Genomic DNA, 19,564 nt, shown 5'->3' with positions numbered 1-19,564 from the left:
AAAAAAAAAAAAAAAAAACGCCCCAAAATTAACACAAAAAAAAAAAAAAAAAAAAAAAAAAAAAAAATCGAGCTTAGCGCAATAACAGTAAATTAGTATCAAAATTAGTAGAAAAGTATAAAAGTTGTAAAAAGCAGACAGAATCACAAGACATCAATATTATTAGTCGAAAAGTATATATATATAAAAAAGCAGAAAACAAGATCAAGATTCGTAGCACTAAAGTATTATCGAAATTAACCCGGTAGCTGCGGGGATCACGTTTCTTAAAGGCCCTTCCCTCTAAGTGAGAAAAATGAGGAAAAATCATCACACACGCAAACCACTTCATAATATATATCAACGCATTTGTGATCAGTTTATGCACCATGTATTTTAGGGGGTCTATATTATGGCAAAAATCTGGCCTGCCGCTGGTACACGGTAAAGCCACAAATTTGGCCCGTCGCTGCTACCGGGTTAAGAGAAGTAGGAGTAAAAGAAACTCTCCAGACATATGGCTAGGTATCAAAATTAAGAAAAGTAAAGTATGAAAGTAAAAAAAAATGAATAAAGATCAACATCAGCATTGTAGTAAATTAGTATCAAAATTAGTATAGTAAAAAAGTATAAAAGTGAGGCGAAACAAGACATGGTGAGGTATCAAAATTAGAAAAAGTAGAAAAATAAGTAAAAAAAAAAGAATAGATCAAAATTAGCATAGTAGTAGTGAGTTAGTATCAAAATTAGTAAAGTGGAAAAAAAAAGTATAAAAAGACAAAACAAGACAGAAAAAGTAGAAAAGTAAGAAAATAAAAACAAACGAATAAAGACGAAAATTACAACAGTAGTAGTAGTAGTATATTAGTATCAAAATAAGTAGAAAAATGTAAAAAAGACAAAACAAGACATAACGAGGTATCAAAATTAGGAAAAGTAAACTAAAAAAATAAAATAAAAATAAAATAACGACCAAAATTAGCATAGTAAATTAGTGTCAAAATTAGTAAGAAAAAGTAAAAAAAGGCAAAACAAGACATAACGAAGTATCAAAATTAGGAATAGTAAAGTAAAACAAATAAAATAAAATAAAGACCAAAATTAGCATAGTAAATTAGTATCAAAATTAGTAAGAAAAAGTAAAAAAAGACAAAACAAGACAAAATGAGGTATCAAAATTAGGAAAAGTAGCTTACCTAAAAACTAAACCAATATAGGCACTGAGAATATACAGAGTAACTAAATCAATAAAAAAAAAAAAAAAAAGAGTATATGCAATGAATAGTGAAGGGGACACATCAATGGTTACACATATATCATCGTAATAATAATAATAATGATAATAATAATAGGGTGGATTTCCCTTTTCTTAGGTACTTAGATATATACAGGAATGCAAGAATATATATAAGATTAGATGCGTATATGAATGTTGAATGTAAAGCTACACTAATAATAATAATAATAATAATAGTAATGATAATAATGATAATAATAATAATGAGAAAGAATAGTTATGACAAAAAGTAATAAGGATCGCAATAAGAAATAAAGACGACATGTTATAAAAAAAAAAGTAGAAAATTAAAAAGTATAAAAAATAGAGAAAGAAAAAGGAAATGAGAAAAAAAAAAATACCACCAAAAACAAACAAAAAAATACTTGCAATAAACACAAATAAAACCGAGCCAAAAAATCCAAAAACAACCTTCAAGAAACACAACTGAACACATAAAGCAGCCCCCTAAAAAATAAGAATAAAAAACAAAAATAAAAAATAAATCAATATCAGGGACGTAGCTTCACTCTCCTTCCTGGCGCGCTGAGTAAGCTACACCTGTCCTCGTTAGTGGCTTCTCTCAGGTGCTCGTTAACCCTTCCTCTATTTCCTCAGGTAGTGCAGTGTGTTGGTGTCCCTGGAATGAGGAAATGAAGGGGAGACTTAAGTGGCCATTATTTATTTTTATAGGATCGGAAGCTGCTGAACCCGATAGCTGCGGGGATCGTGTTTCTTAAAGGCTCCTCTTAACAAATTTACGAGGAAAAATCATCACTCACACAAACCATTTCATAATATATATCAACGCATTTGTGATCAGTTTATTTATCTATCATACAAATCTTTAACAACAGGCTCAGACTTTTTTCTCGTCTCACTGGGAAAAAGGCAGTCTGAGTGGCCACTAAAAGAGAGTCATTTTTTGTTGGATAGCTGTCTTGATAATAATAAATAAAATAACGGAGACAACACACTTACCAGAGCTTCCTCCCCTCTCTCACCTTGACTGTAGAGGCGTGCGGAAGAGCTGCGAGCGTCGGCGTGAGCTGGAGCGCGGGATGCCCCCCAGCATGTTGCCTCCGATATCTGGGGTGGTGGGCGGCTGTGTGTTCTCATCCGATGGCTGAATGAACGACTGCCAGTAATCCGACGAGATCTCCAGTAACTTCTCCATCACCTGGGGAATGATGGTGGTGGTGATAGTGAGTGGTGGAAAGGGTATGGTGATGATGGTGATACACAGAGTCCAGCGTTGTCAAATTATCGTACTCAGCATTGTATTTTCATAGGGCCAGTTCGACAGTCCAACACGGAGTCATTGTAAGCGCCCAAACCAAACTATACTCTCCTCAATGATCCGTTATTTCCACTCAATACCAGGAACTAATAAAGAGATTTCTTGATGTGTAGTTTCCTAAAATATCCAACTTTCTATACCAATGCCAAACAAGGAATTTTCGCTGTATTTTGTGTTTGGTTGGGGAGCTCACAAACTTCCTGTATTGGACTGTAAAACTGGCCCATAGTTTTTGACCGATAACTATGGCAAAAAATCAAACAAAATCCATCAATATTCAACAGTTTTAACGATAACTTTAATTTTCTATTGTCTTTTTGTGTGGTTCGGACAGTCTTGGAGCCTGAAAATGATAAATGCAATGTTCAAGAGTACGACAACTTGACAATGCTGAAAGGGTCATATTATAAAACATTTTGTCGCCCAAGAACACAAATTTGACCAGACTTTCGTAGAAGTTGTGGGCATTTCCAGGAGTAGTTTTATGACCCTGGTGGGAGTTTCACCCTTCCTCTGTACCATGAACCTGAAGAAACACTCATTAGAACCCGACTGACCTGCTTTGACCTTTAGAGAGAGTTGATGTGAGAGGTGCAAGTGTCTTATCATACCAACCTCTGTTAGTCTCCTCTTCCTCCTCCTCCTCAAAGATTAGACCGACCCCTATCTGCCTTCCTGTTTTGTGAGGTGCTTCCTGCTTCATTACACCTTGTCCTCCTCTACAGTCTTTCCCTTCCTCCTTCTCCTCCACAGTAAAGCCCCATTCACAGTGCCGACTCTGGGCCATGACAACCCAGCGACTCTGTATACGAGGTCTTGGGAGGAGAAAATTGTAATGTTTTTTTTTTTCGCGTGTGCATTGGGCAGTTTAGTCTTCTCTTCACATTCCTCTGCCCCTCCTTTTGTTTCTTTTCTTCATCTTCTTTCCTCATATTACATTCATTTTCGATTGTGTCTGAGTAAGGGAGTTTATTCCTTTCCTCACATTTATCTCCTCTTCCTTCTCCTCCTTCTCTTCATGCGACAATAACTCTTGAATGTGTCTAAATTAGTGAGTTCAATTCTCTTCACTTCTCTCTCTTTATCTTTAGCATGGTCAGAAAGGTCTAGAAATGGTCACTGGATGCTGATTCGGCAGAGTGTGAAGGTGGCTTAAGAATCACTGGGTTGTCGTGGCCCAGAGTGAACGGGGCTTAAGACTTCACCATGTTATTTTCTTCCTCCTTATTTCTCTTCCCTCTTCCTCCTCCCTTGTGTCCCAGCTACCCTCAGTGTGCTGCGTGACCCACCTGGTGTTGCTGGGGTGTCTCGTGCACCATGGTAGAAGGCCCAGGGTCAGCCATGGAGTAGCCCACCACAGTCGGCCCGAACACCTTGGCCAGGTTCATTGTAGGCATTTTGCACTCGGGGCACTCGGCGACTCTGGGTGTGGGAAGGAGGGAGAGTAAATTAAGTATAAGGAGAGTAATAGGACAGTGTAGAGGGGCAAAGTTAAATATAAATATAAATTAACAAATAATTATAAATGAGGAGACCACCAGGAGGACCAAGGAAGACATGGAGGAAGATATGAGGAGTCTGAACATCATGGAAGAAATGGCTATGGACCGGCAACAGTGGAGGAGGCTCATACCCGTCCAACCTCACCATAGGGAATAAATGGATGTTAAACGATGATGAATGAACGATGAATTATAAATGAGTAAAAATTAAAAAAAGGAAAAAAGTGACTGGAATTTTTTTTATCACAGTGCCCCCTACCTCTGCAAGTGACATATGAGCCAGGCCAGCGTGTCCCTGTTTGGCTGCGGCAGCTCCGAGATGGCCTGGTAGAGCGAGGCGGCCGCGTCCTGCGCCTCCGTCTTCTCCGCCGCCGAGATGAAGTCCTTCCAGAGCAGTGTTGTGATCAGCGGCTCCTTCAGCGACCGCAGGAAGTACTTCAGCGTGCCGGACACCACGTGGATGTCCAGCTGGGAGAGATTCGGCAGCCCGCGCCCACGTAAGAATTGTTCCTATGGGGGGAAAGACGTTTACTAGAGTTTGCTACGGTTACTACGGAGACGAGAGACCCTTCCAAAATTCCCGAGCTGCATTTGTTTTTGTGTGTGTGTTTGTATGTCTGTTTTGTTTTTGTTTTATCACAGACCCTATCTATTTATTTTTTCTGATGAGAGCACGGATTACCTCAAGTTCCTCTGTCTAATTCTCCGTGTCTGAGTTCACTACAGTTACTACAGAGACGAGAGAACGGATTAACTTAAGGTCCTCAATCTATTTCTCTGTGTGTCTATCTACTAACGAGACAAATGGGGCAGTTTACCTTACGTTCCCTAATCTACTTCTCTATGCCAACCTACTCCAGACCTTCAGTTCCTTAATGTAGCTCTTTCTTTATCTGTCTACTGCAGAAACAAGAGGAGAGATTGCTTTCCATTCCTTAATCCATCTTTTTCTGTGTTTATATATAACATCCGTTCCTTAATCTACCTTTCTCTATGTCAATCTATGCCGTCTGTTCCTTAATCTACCCTTCCATGTGTCCTACGAAAGAGACGAGAGGGGCAGCTTATCTTCCATTCCTTAATCTACCCTTCCTATGTGTCTATCTACCAAAGAGACAACAGGAATAGCTTACCATCAGTTCCTAATCTACCTTTTTCTGTGTCAATCTTTACTGTCCGTTCCTTAATCTACCCTTCCTCTGTGTCCATCTACCAAAGAGACAACAGGAATAGCCTACCATCAGCTCCTAATCTACCCTTTCTCTGTGTCAATCTTTACCATCCGTTCTTTAATCTACCCTTCCATGTGTCATCCTACCAGAGACAAGACGGGCAGCTTATCTTCCATTCCTTAATCTACCTCTTTCTGTGTCTATCTACTACAAAGGCAATAGGAACAGCTTACCATCAGCTCCTAATCTACCCTTTCTCTGTGTCAATCTCTACCTTCCATTCATTAATCTACCCTTCCTATGTGTCTATCTACCAAGGAGACAACAGGAACAGCTTACCATCAACTCCAAATCTACCTTCTTCTGTGTCAATCTATACTGTCCGTTCCTTAATCTACCCTTCCATGTGTCATCCTACCAGAGACAAGACGGGCAGCTTATCTTCCATTCCTTAATCTACCTCTTTCTGTGTCTACTACAAAGACAAGAGGAACAGCTTACCATCAGCTCCTAAATCTACCTTTCTAGTGTGTCAATCTACTCCAGAGACCTTCCACTCCTTAACCCTTTGACTGCGGATTTCCTACAAGAAGACCTCACCAAGCAACAGGAACGGAACAAAAAGTGGCTGCTACAAATCAATGAAGAGAAATGTAAAATCCTGCACCTTTGGAGAGGAAATCCAGCATACCAATACAACATGGGAAACACTCCACTATCCACCACAGAGGCAGAGAACGACCTGGAACTATATGTTACCAGGCTACCAGGAAAGGAGAAATTTGTGCCAATCGCAGTGGATGGGTTAACTACCTCTCTCTCTCTCTACATCTATCAACTCCAGAGCCAGTTCAGATAGCGTACCTTCAGTTCCTTGATATCCTTCTCCGAGCCACACAGGCGGTACATCCCCACCTCCGTCAGGCCCCTGTTCTCCACCTCATTAGTGCAGTGAACCACCAGCGCCGGCACCATGGGTGGGGTGGATGGGGCGTAGTCCGCGATGGTGCCCTGGGGGGGAGGAAGGGGGAGGGGGAATATGAGTTATAGTGGGGCTGATATGTGACAAATATCAAGAAAGATGTTCGCATCTGGCAGGAAGCATGAAAATTGCTATATTAAGGTTTAAATGTATGCTGATTCCGACTAGATCTGGTGCCATTTGATTGGATCAAAGTAACCTGCTCAAATTTGAGCTTTTTGGTGAAGGGGGTCTTTTTCCACTTTGTATCGATTTCCGACTGTTTCTATGACGTAGCTGCAGTTGCTTCTAGATCTGTCATCTTATTCTGGTTACAGATATCATTTAGCGTATGCTGCACACCAAGAGGCAGCAACACCAGAAGATACACTGACGTTCGAAAACTGGTGTCAACACATGGAATCAGCGCACCCACAGTTTCAATACTGGAGCAAAGTCCTGAAGCTGGAATTGCTGTTTCTCCAATTTCTGAGATCTCAACGGGAAGCCAACTTTCAGATGTATGTCGAAACCCTCGGCAAAATCATACCATGGATGTTTGCGATGGACCATATTCACTACGCAAGGTGGCTAACTGTCCATGTGATTGATATGTTGAGACTGCAAAGTCGATGTCCAGCTGTCAACAAACACTTCGTGGAAGGAAACTTTGTCACTCAGAAAAGCTCACACAAATTTTCGACACTTGCTCATGATCAGGTCCACGAGCAACAAAATGCAATTTTGAAAGGTGATGGAGGGATTATCAGGATCACTGAAGACCAGTCGGCTCTGAAACGTTGGATGGTAGCAGGTCCTGAGATCAGCAGAGTTCTTAATGAGTTTGAAAGCAGGTACACACACAAAAGTGGAGAAGACTACCGTCACCATGAGCAGATCCACAGTGTGCAGAAACGGTTTGCTTCAAACACAAAAAATGTTGTTGAAGCAATCGAAGAGATGGGAAACCCTTTCTTGGATGACAGTAGTGACTGGTTGCATTGGACACAAAACTTATAATATCTGAGACAGTGGTGAATAACATGCAAGCAGCAGAACAACTCGGAAAAACACAATATGAAGCGCGTTAGGACGAGAGAATATCTGGATCTTCCAAACCATTCTATGACCCCATTCAGAAGAACAACTTGACACTGTTCAAATCGGGCAAAATGAAGACCTCACAAAAAGCAGCAAAGCTGCTGCCATGAAGAGCGATGTTCAGCTCTTCTCAAGGTTGTACATCTCATGCCAGTCTCGAGATGGAGACCTTGACTCGTTCTTCGAACACGAGAACCATCCGTGGCCACCATCACTCGCTGAGAACAACACGATGCGCCATGCGAGCAAAGCCGATCTGATGGACTGTCTTGAGGCATTGGCACCACGACCAGTCGATGCACCTGAGGTTGATGTTACAATTATTGATGGAGCAGCTTTAATGTACATTTTGGATCCCAAACAGTCCAATAAAGTCGTCCGAACATTTGGTGAATTTGCGCAGTTGATCCTCCTCCCCTACATCTTAACGAAGCTACAGTCTGTGATCCGGTTGGATGTAGTATGGGATGTTTACAAGGACGGGAGTTTGAAGTCGTGTACTCGAGAACTACGTGGTGCAGGTGAACCTCTCAGAGTTGCTGCCAGCACACGACTACCGCAGAACTGGAAAACGTTCCTCCGGGTAGACTCCAGCAAAACAGGGCTATTCAAATTCCTCGAGTGAGTTAGCATCATGCCACCTACCTGAGGTTAATCTTGTACTCACAACCTTCCTTGAGAATGTTCTCTCCTATCAAGACATGGATGTACATTGACTAAACCCATGTTCACAAGATGAAGCAGATGGTAGATTGATCCTGGATTCATCTCATGCATATCAACAAGGTCAAGAGAGTTCTCATCCAGGCAACAGACACAGATGTTGTTGTTCTAGCCATAAGAACAGCAAACATCCTTAAGGACTGTGAGTTGTGGGTCGCATTTGGTCATGGGAAACACTTCCGGTACATAGCTGCACACAGCATTGCAGATGAGCTGGACGATGAGTCTTGTCAAGGGTTGCTGTTTCTACACGCTATCTCAGGTTGTGACACAGTGTCAGCATTTTGTGGAATAGGCAAAAAGACTGCATGGGAGGTATGGAGAACATCGGACGTCTTCAAATCACTGTTCAGTAGACTATCCCTCCCACCCAGCACAATGTGTGATGCTGATTTGGTCACGTTGGAGCGATTCGTTGTACTGCTCTACCAACGTCGTCACCACTCCTGAGAGTTAATGAAGCACGGAAAAGACTATTCGCTTTTGGAAACCGGAAGTTAGAGAACATCCTCCAACCCGCGCTGCATTGATGCAACATGCTAAACGTGCAGCATTCCAAGCCGGCCATGTGTGGGGTCAATCACTGGTCGCAAATGTCATAACCCCCTCTCCGGCAGACTGGGGCTGGGAGAATGTTGGAGGTACCTGGTCCCCAGTATGGAGCTCCTTGGGAGAAGCATCAAAAGTGTGTCGCGAACTTGTCAAATGTGCCTGCAAAAGTAACTGCACGGGCAGGTGCAAGTGTTATAAATCAAACTTGCCCTGTACACAGTTGTGTGCATGTGGCGGACAGTGTATTAGACATTGAACATGTTGAATGGACATTGGACTTGCCATGGGACAGTAACCGGTGTATGGTGGGAGGATCGTATATTCATATGACAGTGGTTTGATTTGCGTTGCATTGTTTGTGAAATAAAAAGTTTATGCTACATCAATAACGGTCCATACCTTACACATATTATCTCAACTGGCATTTACACTAGCAATATTTTGAGACATAGTACCATATTTAATGAGTAGGAAATAGATTTTCATTAATGGTGACACTAATTTTCATATTAGCATAGCACATACACATTCAATCATCCAAACAATAGTTTTATAGTGATCTGTGACCATCAAAACATGGGTATAGACACCTCATTTGTGCGATTATCTGTAGTATTCGCCGAGATATGGCAGAAAATAGATATTTCGGCAATGGCCGCATTAATTTGCATATTTGAGCAGGTTCCGTTGCTCCAATCAATTGGCACCAGATCTAATCAGACTTGGCATACCCTAAAACCCTTATATACCAATTTTCATGCTTCCTGCCAGATGTGAACATCTTTTTCACATATCAGCCCCACTATTAGGGTGTTGGTGAAAATGGGAGGAAGATAAGAGAGGAGAAGGAGAAATAAGGAAAGAAGGAAGAAAGTGAGAGGAGGGAGTGAAAAGGAGAGGAAGGGGAAATGAGAAATAAGAGAGGAAAAAGGAAGAAAGTGAGAGGAGGGAGTGAAAAGGAGAGGAAGGGGAAATGAGAAATAAGAGAGAAATAAGAGAGGAAAAAGGAAGAAAGTGAGTGGAGGGAGTGAAAAGGAGAGGGAGAAGAAATAAGAAGGGAAGGGAAAATGAGAAATAAGAGAAGAAATAAGAAATGAGAGAAATAAGAGAAGGAAAAGGAGAGGGAGAAGAGAGAAGGAAGGAAGGAAATGAAAGAAGGAAGTGAAAAAGTTAAAGAGGATTATAAGATGAAAGAGGAAGGGAAATAAGGAAGAGAAAAAGGAGGGGAAAAATAGAGAGAGAGAAAAACAACATGATATAGAATGCAAGAACCAGAGATGGAGGTAAAAAGAAATAGAGAAAACAAAAACATCAGAAAAACAAGGAATGAAAAGAAAAAGGTCTGGAAGAATGAAAAGGGGAAAAATAAATTATAAAAACACCAAAAAGAGGAAAAAAAGAAATAATAAATAAACTTAACAATAAATAAATACACAAATAAATAAAAATAAAGTCTCACCATCTGTCCCTTGGCCGTGGGGGTGTTTGCGGTGGGCACACAGGGCAGCGGCACTTGTTCCCGGCACTCACTGTGACACACGGCACGACAATCACGGCACTTCAGGCAGGACTTGGCGAACTTGATCCTGAGGTCGCGGAGGAGGAAGAGGAGAAGGAGAAGGGGGTTGAGATAAAATGAAGCAGGAAGGATCAGTCTATCATCCCGTACAGAGAATTTTAAGTCCATCCCTTTCTTTGACGAGGAGGATTAAGGTGATGTGGGAAGGTTATGTCCATTAGCCTAGATGATGCTAACTTAAGTCCAACCCTTCTTCCCTCATTTCCTTTCCTGTTCTTTCTCTCCTTCCCTTCCTCCCTTTCCTCCTTTCCTTCCCTTTCCCACTCTTTCTCTCCTTCCCTTCCTCCCTTTCCTCCGTTCCTTCCCTTTCCCACTCTTTCTCTCCTTCCCTTCCTCCATTTCCTCCTCTCGCTTAGTACTTTCCTTACTGCTTCCTTATTCATCCTTCCTATTCTTTTCCCTTTCCCTTCTCCTTTCCTTCCCTTTCCCGCTCTTTCTCTCCTTCCCTTCCTCCCTTTCCTCCTCTTGCTTAGTACTTTCCTTACTGTTTCCTTATTCATCTTTCCTATTCTTTCCCCATTCCCTTTTTTCCTTCCCCTTTTTCCTCTCCTTCCATCTCTTGCATCAACATTTCTCAGCTTTCTAAATATATTCTCCCCCTCTCTCTCTCTCTCCCTGACACTCACTTCTTCCCGCATGGCTGACAGCGCTCGGTGGTGTAGGCGGTCTTGTGCACGAAGGCATGGGTGCGTCCGTTCACCTTGCTGGCCGAGGAGTAGTTCCGCAGGATGGGCGTGTGCGGAGCATGTGTTGGGGTGCTGTAGGGCTGTTATGGGAGGGTGGGGAGGGGGCAGGAAGGTAAGGAAAGGGAGGGGGAGGGAAAACAAAATGAAGTTAACTAGAACCAAAGCAAAAGGAAAGAAAATCTATATGAAACACGCAATCGAACCCAAGCGCCATTTAATGACCTGACCTTACCTGTCTTCCTCTTACCTGTGGGGTCATCGGGGTGCCCATACTGATTGGGGAGAAGATGGACGGGGGGTTGGTCCTGGCAGCCGGCGTGGGGGGTGGGGGTGCAGGGGTACGAGGAGGCTTCTTCATTGGGCTCCTCATGTTCTCTGCGGGGGTCAGGGAAAGGTTAGGTTAGGTTAGGGTTAAGGGAAGGGGAGGAGAATAGGGAGGCTAGGTTACTCACTCACGCAAACCATTTCATAATATATATCAACGCATTTGTGATCAGTTTATGCATCATCTATTTTTTGGGGGGTTTATATCATGGGAAAAATTTGGCCCGTCGCTGGTACACGGTAAAACCACAACTTTGGCCTGTCGCTGGTACATGGTAAAGCCACAAATTTGGCCCGTCGCTGGTACATGGTAGAGCCACAAATTTGGCCCGTCGCTGGTACACGGTAAAACCACAACTTTGGCCCGTCGCTGGTACATGGTAAAGCCACAAATTTGGCCCGTCACTGGTACACGGTAAACCCACAAATTTGGCCCGTCACTGCTACCTGGTTAAACATCGAAAACTTTATGTCATACCCAAAACTAATGGATAATCATTTTTGCCACACCCATATCGAGACATACTACATATTGATCCTTGCGACACCCAGTTATACAGTGTGTGTTTTGGTATACAAGAATCAGGTTAAGGGATCAAATAAATAAATAAATCATAAAATAGGAAGGAAAGGGAAGAGAGAGGGGAGGAAGAGATGGAAAGAAAAGAAAAGAACTGGAAAATGAAAAGAAAAAATAGAAAACAAAAAAGAATAGGAAAATAAGAAGAAAAATTAAAATGAAAACACTCGGTCACAGAAGTACAACTGCCAACCGAAGTCAAACATAACCTCTTCGTCACCCAAACAGATCAACCATAACCTTTCTACACTCATTTCTCAACCATAAAATCCAAACGCAATCTTTCTACACTCAAGTCAACCAAACATAATCTTTCCACACCCACTCCTTAACCAACCAGTCCAAACGTAACCTTATCTACACCAACTCATTCAACCAAACAACCAAACGCAACCCTTTTAAACCCAGTCAGTCAACCAAACACCCCAAACCGTCAACCAAACATAATCTTTCTATACCCAAAATGCCAAAAAAAAAAGTCCATATACAACTTTTCTACGCCCAACCGTCAACCAAACACCCAAACGCAACTCTCTACACCTCTTTATCAACCAAACACTCCAAATGCGACTTTCTAAAACCAATCGTCAACCAAACATAACCTTTCTACACCCAAACATCAACCAACCAGTCCAAACATAACCCTTCTACACCCATCGTCAACCAAACACCCAAACGCAACCCTCTACACCTGTTTCAAGAGTACACAACCATACCAACCGGAGTCCTCCAAGTTCACTCCATCCGAACTCTCCTCCAGACCGGACTTCTCTCCCGAAAGGTCCACTCCCTCCGCTACCAAAGAGAGGCGGACTTGATAACCGAACTTTATATTTGTATCAGTCTGCCTAAGTCGTTCTCAGTAAGGTAAGTTTTGTATCAGTCTGCCTAAGTCGATCTCGGCAAGGTAAGTTTTGAGGCGGACTTGATAATTGAACTTTATATTTGTATCAGTCTGCCTAAGTCTATCTCGGTAAGGTAAGTGTTTCATGTTTTAATCTATATTACAATTGAGGCACAAACTCTATCTATCTATATATCTAAGGCCTTGTACTCTTATCTACCTAGCTACATATTTAAACTCTTCCTATCTAAGTCTATCTCGGTAATGTAAGTTTCTCTTCCTTAGGGTATGTATGAACTCCATCCATCTATAACTGGGTACATAGTTTTTCCTCCTTGCAATATTTAAAGCTTTCTATGTGGCTGGTCTCCTCGCTACACTCCTACAAGGGTATATATGAACTCCATTTATCCATAACTGGGTACATAGTTTTTCCTCCTTGCAATATTTAAAGCTTTCTATGTGACTGGTCTCCTCGCTACACTCCTACAAGGGTATATATGAACTTCATCTATCTATAACTGGGTACATAGTTTTTCCTCCCTTGCAATATTTAAAGCTTTCTATGTGGCTGGTCTCCTCGCTACAATCCTGCAAGGGTATATATGAGCTCCCATCTATCTATAACTGGGTACATAGTTTTTCCTCCTTGCAATATTTAAAGCTTTCTATGTGGCTGGTCTCCTCGCTACACTCCTACAAGGGAAAAAAAGGAAAGTTTCATTTAGTCGGCGCAACATCTGTGGTCATACACCAGAGAGAGACAGAAGGGGAAGGAATTATAGAAGAGAACAGATCCCAGGAGACGGGACACAACCCTGATTAATACCTGGTACCCATTCACTGCTGGGTGGACAGGCGCGTAGGGTATTGGAAAAGCCACCCAAATTTTTCCACTCCGCCCAGGAATCGAACCCAGGCTCTCTTGGTTGTCTCCTCCAAGGGTATATTATAAACTCCACCTATCTATAACTGGGTACATAGCTTTTCCTCCTTGCAATATTTAAAGCTATGTATATGACTGGTCTCCTCGCTACATTCCTGCAAGACACAAGACAACCCGGGATATAGTTGTCGACGGAACTGAGAGCACACGAGAGCAAAACAGAATCTTCTTGTGACCTACCAGACGTGACAGTGAGGAAGGGTTGCGAGGGCTGGATGTCCACCTTGACCCTCTTCAGCTCCTCCCCCTCGGTGTAGTAGGTCACCTCCGTTTTGACCTCCTGCGGGAAAAGTGAAGGACGAGATGATGGTTGAAATAGATGACGTGGAAGATGATTTTTTTACAGGAAAGGAGACAGTAGAGGGTTGAAAAAGATAGGGAAAGAAAATATACATACACACACACACACACACACCTCCTTTCCATACGTTTGTCCTGAGGGAAAAGAAGAGGACGAAATGATGGTTGAAATAGATGGAGAAAGGTGATTTTTTTATAGCAAAGGAGACAGTAGAGGGTTAAAAAAAGATACGGAAAGGAAATAAATACACACACATAGACCCCCTTTCCATGAGTTTGTCCTGAGGGTATAGTGAAGGATGAAATGATGGTTGAAAAAGATGAAGTGGAAGATGATTTTTTTATAGCAAAGGAGACAGTAGAGGGTTAAAAAAGATAAAGAAAGGAAATATATACACACACACACACACACACACACACACACCTCCTTGGTATGTGTTTGTCCTGAGGGTAAAGTGAAGGATGAAATGATGGTTGAAAAAGATGAAGTGGAAGATGATTTTTTTACAGCAATGGAGACAGTAGACGGTTAAAAAAGATAAAGAAAGGAAATATATACGTACATACATACACACACACACACACACCTCCTTGGTATGTATTTGTCCTGAGGGTAAAGTGAAGGATGAAATGATGGTTGAAAAAGATGAAGTGGAAGATGATTTTTTTACAGCAATGGAGACAGTAGACGGTAAAAAAAGATAGGGAAAGGAAATAAATACACACACATACACGCCCTTTCTATGCGTTTGTCCTGAGGGTAAAGTGAAGGATGAAATGATGGTTGAAATGGATGAAGTGGAAGATGATTTTTTTACAGCTAAGGAGACAGTAGACGGTAAAAAAAGATAGGGAAAGAAAATATATACACACACATACACACCCTTCCATTCCCCCTTCTACCAACCCTCAACCCACACACCCCAAAAATGCTTCTTTCAACACACCCTTCCTGCCTTCCCCATGCACACACTTCTCTTCCCTCCACACACACGCACACACACACACTTTCTTCTTCTTCTCTCCCTCCAAACACACACTTTCTCCTTCCCTTCCCTACAAACAAACCCTACAATGAAAATGAAGGATGAAACAACAATACAAAATGATAAAAATAATGAAACAATGGTAAAGAAAAATGAAGGGAAAGTACACACACACACACACACACACACTACCCCCTCCCCCCTCCCTCCACCCCACTCACTCCTCCACTCTTCCGCCCCGAGCGCCTCTTCCCGTCGGACTTCTCGAGGGGCGGCGGCGAGGACGACTTTCGCTTGAAGGCCCGGCCGGAGCGAAGGCGCGAGTCATCATCGAGGTCGTCCTCCTCCGTGATGTTGATTTGCGACACGTTCAGGATGGTGTCTGTGTGTTGGGGTGGGGTTAGGGGAGGGGGTGGGGGGGAGAGAGAAGGGAAAGGGGGAATTTTTAGGTTGTTTCCTTGTTCTGTAGACATGGTAACACGGATTCATTGCTAGTTTATGCATTATTAACTGGGAAGGGAAAGGGAAGGGTGGGAGGAGAAGGAAAGAGGGAGAGGAAAGGAGTGTGAGAGAAGAAAGTGAGGAGAGGAAAGGAGTGTGAGAGGAGAAAGTGAGGAGAGGAAGAGGATGGGAGAGAAGGAGAAAGAGAGGAAGAGAGTGAGAAAGGAGAGAATGAGGGGAAGAATGGAAGGGAGTGGAAAAGAAGAAGAGGGAGGAGAGGGAGATGAAGGAGGAGGAGAGCTAGTTTTACTTTATACACTCCCTCATAAACACAAACAAACAAACACACAAACTCACCCACAGAATCATGGTCCTCAGTGATGGTTGACAGCGGGCTTGGCGGAGAGTGCTGGCGGCTGGCTAGGAGAGTCCCCCCCCCACCCTGGTGCATGTGGTTCTCGTTGAAGGTGAAGGAGTGCTGGAGTTGCTGCAGGCACTCCCTCGTTTTGTTGACCTGACCCTGACCCAGCATGTCGATGGCCTGGTAGATCTGAACAGCCTGGGAGGAGGAGGAGGTTAAGGAGAAAAAGAATAAGAAGTTGGATTATAGGGAAAAAGAAGAGTAGGAAAGGCTGGAATATTAGGAAGGGAAAGAGGTTTAAGGAGAAGCTGGAATATTGAAGAGGAGGAAAAAGGAAGAGAAGAATTAAAGAAAAGGAGAAGGAGAAAAGGAAAAAAAGTTGGATTATAAGGAAACAGAAGAGTAGGAAAGGATGGAATATTAGGAAGGGAAAGAGGTTTAAGGAGAAGCTGGAATATTGAAGAAGAGGAAAAAGGAAGAGAAGAATTAAAGAAAAGGAGGAGAAAAGGAAAAGAAGTTGGATTATAAAGAAAAAGGAAGAGGAAAAAAGGCTGGAATATTAGGAAGGAGAAGAGGTTTAAGGAGAAGCTGGGATATTGAAGAAGAGGAGGAGAAAGGAAGAGAAGAATTAAAGAAAAGGAGAAGGAGAAAAGGATGGATTATAAAGAAGAGGAGGAAAAAGTTTAAGGAAAAGGTTAACTATAAGAAAGAAGAAAACAATTAGGAGGAGATGTCACAGAAAGAAAAAACAAACCTAACATCACCAAATCATTATCTTAACCTAACCTAACATCCGCTCACCAAATCATTCTTCTCCATCTCGGCTGCCTTCCTCCGCCCCTTCTCCTGGTCAAGGATGTGGCGGGCATTCTTGAGCTTCATTTCCAGGTTCTTAATCTTCTTGTGGGCCTGGTTGAGCTGGTCCTGTAGCCGCTGGACCTCTCCTGCCAGCGCACGGCCCTCGCTGAATTGTGTCTCGTTGCCCTCAAGAAACTCAAGGAATTCTGCAAAGGTGGGTAAAAGGTTTATTTTCTTGATGGTTGGTGTGTGGAGGTTTGTTTTTACCTAGTTGTAGTTTTACAGGGCCTGGGCTTACGCTCGTGTGGTCCCGTCTCCATATCTGTATTTGTCCAACTTTTCCTTAAAGCTTTGCACACTCTTCACCAATACTATATCCTCACTTAGTCTGTTATTTCTTTATGTCTCTCAAGCATCTTCCTTTCCTTAATTTTTTACCGTGTCCTCTTGTGTTCCTGGTGTTTATTCCTTCTTTTAGTAGTAACTCCTCATGTGTGTGTGTGTGTGTGTGTGTGTGTGTGAAGCAATTTTCATGTGGTGTGTTCAGATTTATGTGAACGTGAAAAAATTGAGGTGTATGTAAAGGAATTTTCTCTTTTGATGGCTATTTTGGTCTGTAACTATAACTTGATTCCCCTGGCTGCTTGCTACTTACTCTCCTCGGTGGGCGGGTCTGCGTACGCCTGCATGCACCGGATGAGGTCATCAAACTGCGCCACGAGGGTCATATGGGTGACATCCATGGCGGCGGCGGTGGTGGTGGTGACTGGGTTCAACACTAGCCTGGAATGAGAGGTGTGGTGAGGAGGAGGAGGAGAAGGAGGAGACAGTGAGGCGAAGACAGGAAGAAGAGGAAATTTATCTATGCTTACTTATGAATGGATGATACCACATTATCGTCTATAACTCTAATGGCAAACCAGTTTCCCTTCATTGTGGTTCGCCACACACACACACACTAAGATATCCATACCAGTAGTACACACATTCATCGATAAAAGAACAAAAGCAAAAATATACACATACAGGTAACGGTATCACACACACACACACTTGACTTTTGCATTCCTACCCAGTCTAATATCTCCCCTGGAACTTTTTATTTTTCCCTCTATTATTTAAAACACACTGTTAGTCCAGCCTCACCTAACCATGTAGAAATGCTTGTAGTTTCTCTAGCAAGGTCAGCACATGGTAAAGCAATGTTAAAACACACACAAAAAACATTAAAAACAAGACACTCGAATTTTTCCTTCCTTCCCAGTGTCAGACTCTCAATCACCCTTTTATTTTTCCTTCTATTATTTAAACCACGCTATTGTAAACCCGTCCATCCTCACCTAACCCTGAAAAAATGCTTGTAGTTTCTTTAGGAAGGTCAACACATGGTAAAGCGATGTTAAAACACACAAAAAACACCTACTGGTCTCGCTCCCTCCTTCCCAGCCTCAATCTCTCGTGAACCTCCCCTTATTTTTGCGTCTATTATTTAAACCACGCTATTATAAACCCGCCCATCCTCACCTAACCCTGAAGAAATGCTTATAGTTTTTCTAGGAAGCTCAACACATGGTAAATGGACGTTAAAACACACAGAAAAACACTAAAAATAAAAACATACTGGTCTCCTTCCCTCCTTCCCAGCCTCCATCTCCCGTGAACCTCCCCTTATTTTTCCCTCTATTATTTAAACCATGCTATTATAAACCCCCCATCCTCACCTAACCCTGAAGAAATGCTTGTAGTTTCTCGAGGAAGCTCAACACATGGTAAATGGACGTTAAAACACACAGAAAAACACTAAAAATAAAAACATACTGGTCTCCTTCCCTCCTTCCCAGCCTCCATCTCCCGTGAACCTCCCTTTATTTTTCCCTCTATTATTTAAACCTCGCTATTATAAACCGGTCCTGCCTCACCTAACCCTGAAGAAATGCTTGTAGTTTCTCTAGGAAGGTCAACATATGGTAAATCGACGTTAAAACACACAAAAACACCAAAAAATAAAACATACTGGTCTTCTTCCCTCCTTCCCAGCCTCATTCTCCCCTGAACCTCCCTTTATTTTTCCCTCTATTATTTAAACCACGCTATTATAAACCCGTTCAGCCTCACCTAACCCTGAAGAAATCCTTGTAGTTTCTTTAGGAAGGTCAACACATGGTAAATCGACGGCAGAACACACAAAAAACACTAAAAATATGAGACTTTCTTCCTCGCCCTCTTTCAGATTCTCCCACAAAGTATAAGTGACAGAAACAAGCACCGCCGGGTCGACTTCATCTTCTTCTTCTTTTGACCTTTTTTATCGCTTCGTATGTACTTCTCCTCCCCTGTTTTATCCCTTCTTCTATTTATTTATACACTTTGCTATTTCTTCTAATTATTTATACACTTTTCTATTCAGTTTATTTGTGTTATTTCTCTTTCTATAATACATCAATTTACTATAGTTTCCCCTTAGTAAACAAAAGACAAACAAATATAGACGATTTGAAGTGGATAAAATAAGATCGAGTTGTCTGTTTATGATTAAGTAGAGTTCGATTCTTATACATTTTCAAAACACTAGGATCTATGATATTTGTAAAGGGCCGTTTTGAATGTTAGGAATGTTTAATTATTTAATATTATATAGTGTAGAGGAGGAGAGGAGAGGAGAGGAAAGGAGAGGAGAGGAGAGGAGAGAATTATTGATATTGTAAAGGTTTATCTGCTATGTATGTATGCATGTATGTAAGTATGTATGTATCTCTGTGAAAAGTCTATCTATATCTATCTGTCTTAACTACCTATCTATCTATCTATCTATCTATCTATCTATGTGTGTATGTATATTTGTCTCTGTGGGCATTTCCAGGGGTAGTTTAATGGCCCTGGTGGTAGTCTGAGCCTTCCTCTGTACCATGAACCTAAGGAAACACTCATTAGGGCCTTATTGATCACATTTTCGGGCTTTGGAAATATTTAATGTTAGGGTTAATTCGTAGGAGTTGTGGGCATTTCCAGGGGTAGTTTAATGGCCCTGGTGGTAGTCTGAGCCTTCCTCTGTATCATGAACCTTAGGAAACACTCATTAGAGCCCTATTGATCACATTTTCGGGCTTTGGAAATAGTTGATGTTAGGGCAAAATTACCCCTGGAAATGCCCAC

At 42.1% G+C, this 19,564-nt stretch overlaps 1 protein-coding gene across 2 annotated transcripts; it reads right to left on the bottom strand.

The window, feature by feature from the left end:
- Window positions 1-49: 49 nt before the first annotated feature.
- On the bottom strand, window positions 50-18,649 carry LOC126985689 (rac GTPase-activating protein 1-like). Of its 2 annotated transcripts, XM_050840839.1 has the most exons (15): window positions 18,527-18,649; window positions 17,067-17,194; window positions 16,415-16,617; window positions 15,610-15,811; window positions 15,033-15,193; window positions 13,706-13,805; window positions 12,456-12,530; window positions 11,079-11,206; window positions 10,772-10,911; window positions 10,026-10,152; window positions 6,094-6,240; window positions 4,317-4,567; window positions 3,845-3,977; window positions 2,260-2,435; window positions 50-1,895 (listed from the first exon to the last, which is right to left on the bottom strand). In XM_050840839.1, exons 2-15 carry the CDS (start codon window positions 17,152-17,154, stop codon window positions 1,862-1,864), a joined length of 1,965 nt encoding a protein of 654 aa, XP_050696796.1. In that variant the 5' UTR covers window positions 17,155-17,194; window positions 18,527-18,649; the 3' UTR covers window positions 50-1,861. The 2 variants fall into 2 exon arrangements, with proteins under 2 accessions (XP_050696796.1, XP_050696797.1); XM_050840840.1 differs by lacking the exon at window positions 12,456-12,530.
- Window positions 18,650-19,564: the final 915 nt, after the last annotated feature.

The sequence above is a fragment of the Eriocheir sinensis genome, chromosome 60 (assembly GCF_024679095.1).
Source record: "Eriocheir sinensis breed Jianghai 21 chromosome 60, ASM2467909v1, whole genome shotgun sequence".
NCBI classification, from domain to species: Eukaryota; Metazoa; Arthropoda; class Malacostraca; order Decapoda; family Varunidae; genus Eriocheir; species Eriocheir sinensis.
Note: the sequence above shows the minus strand (reverse complement) of the source record. Positions and strands in the feature narration are given on the sequence as shown.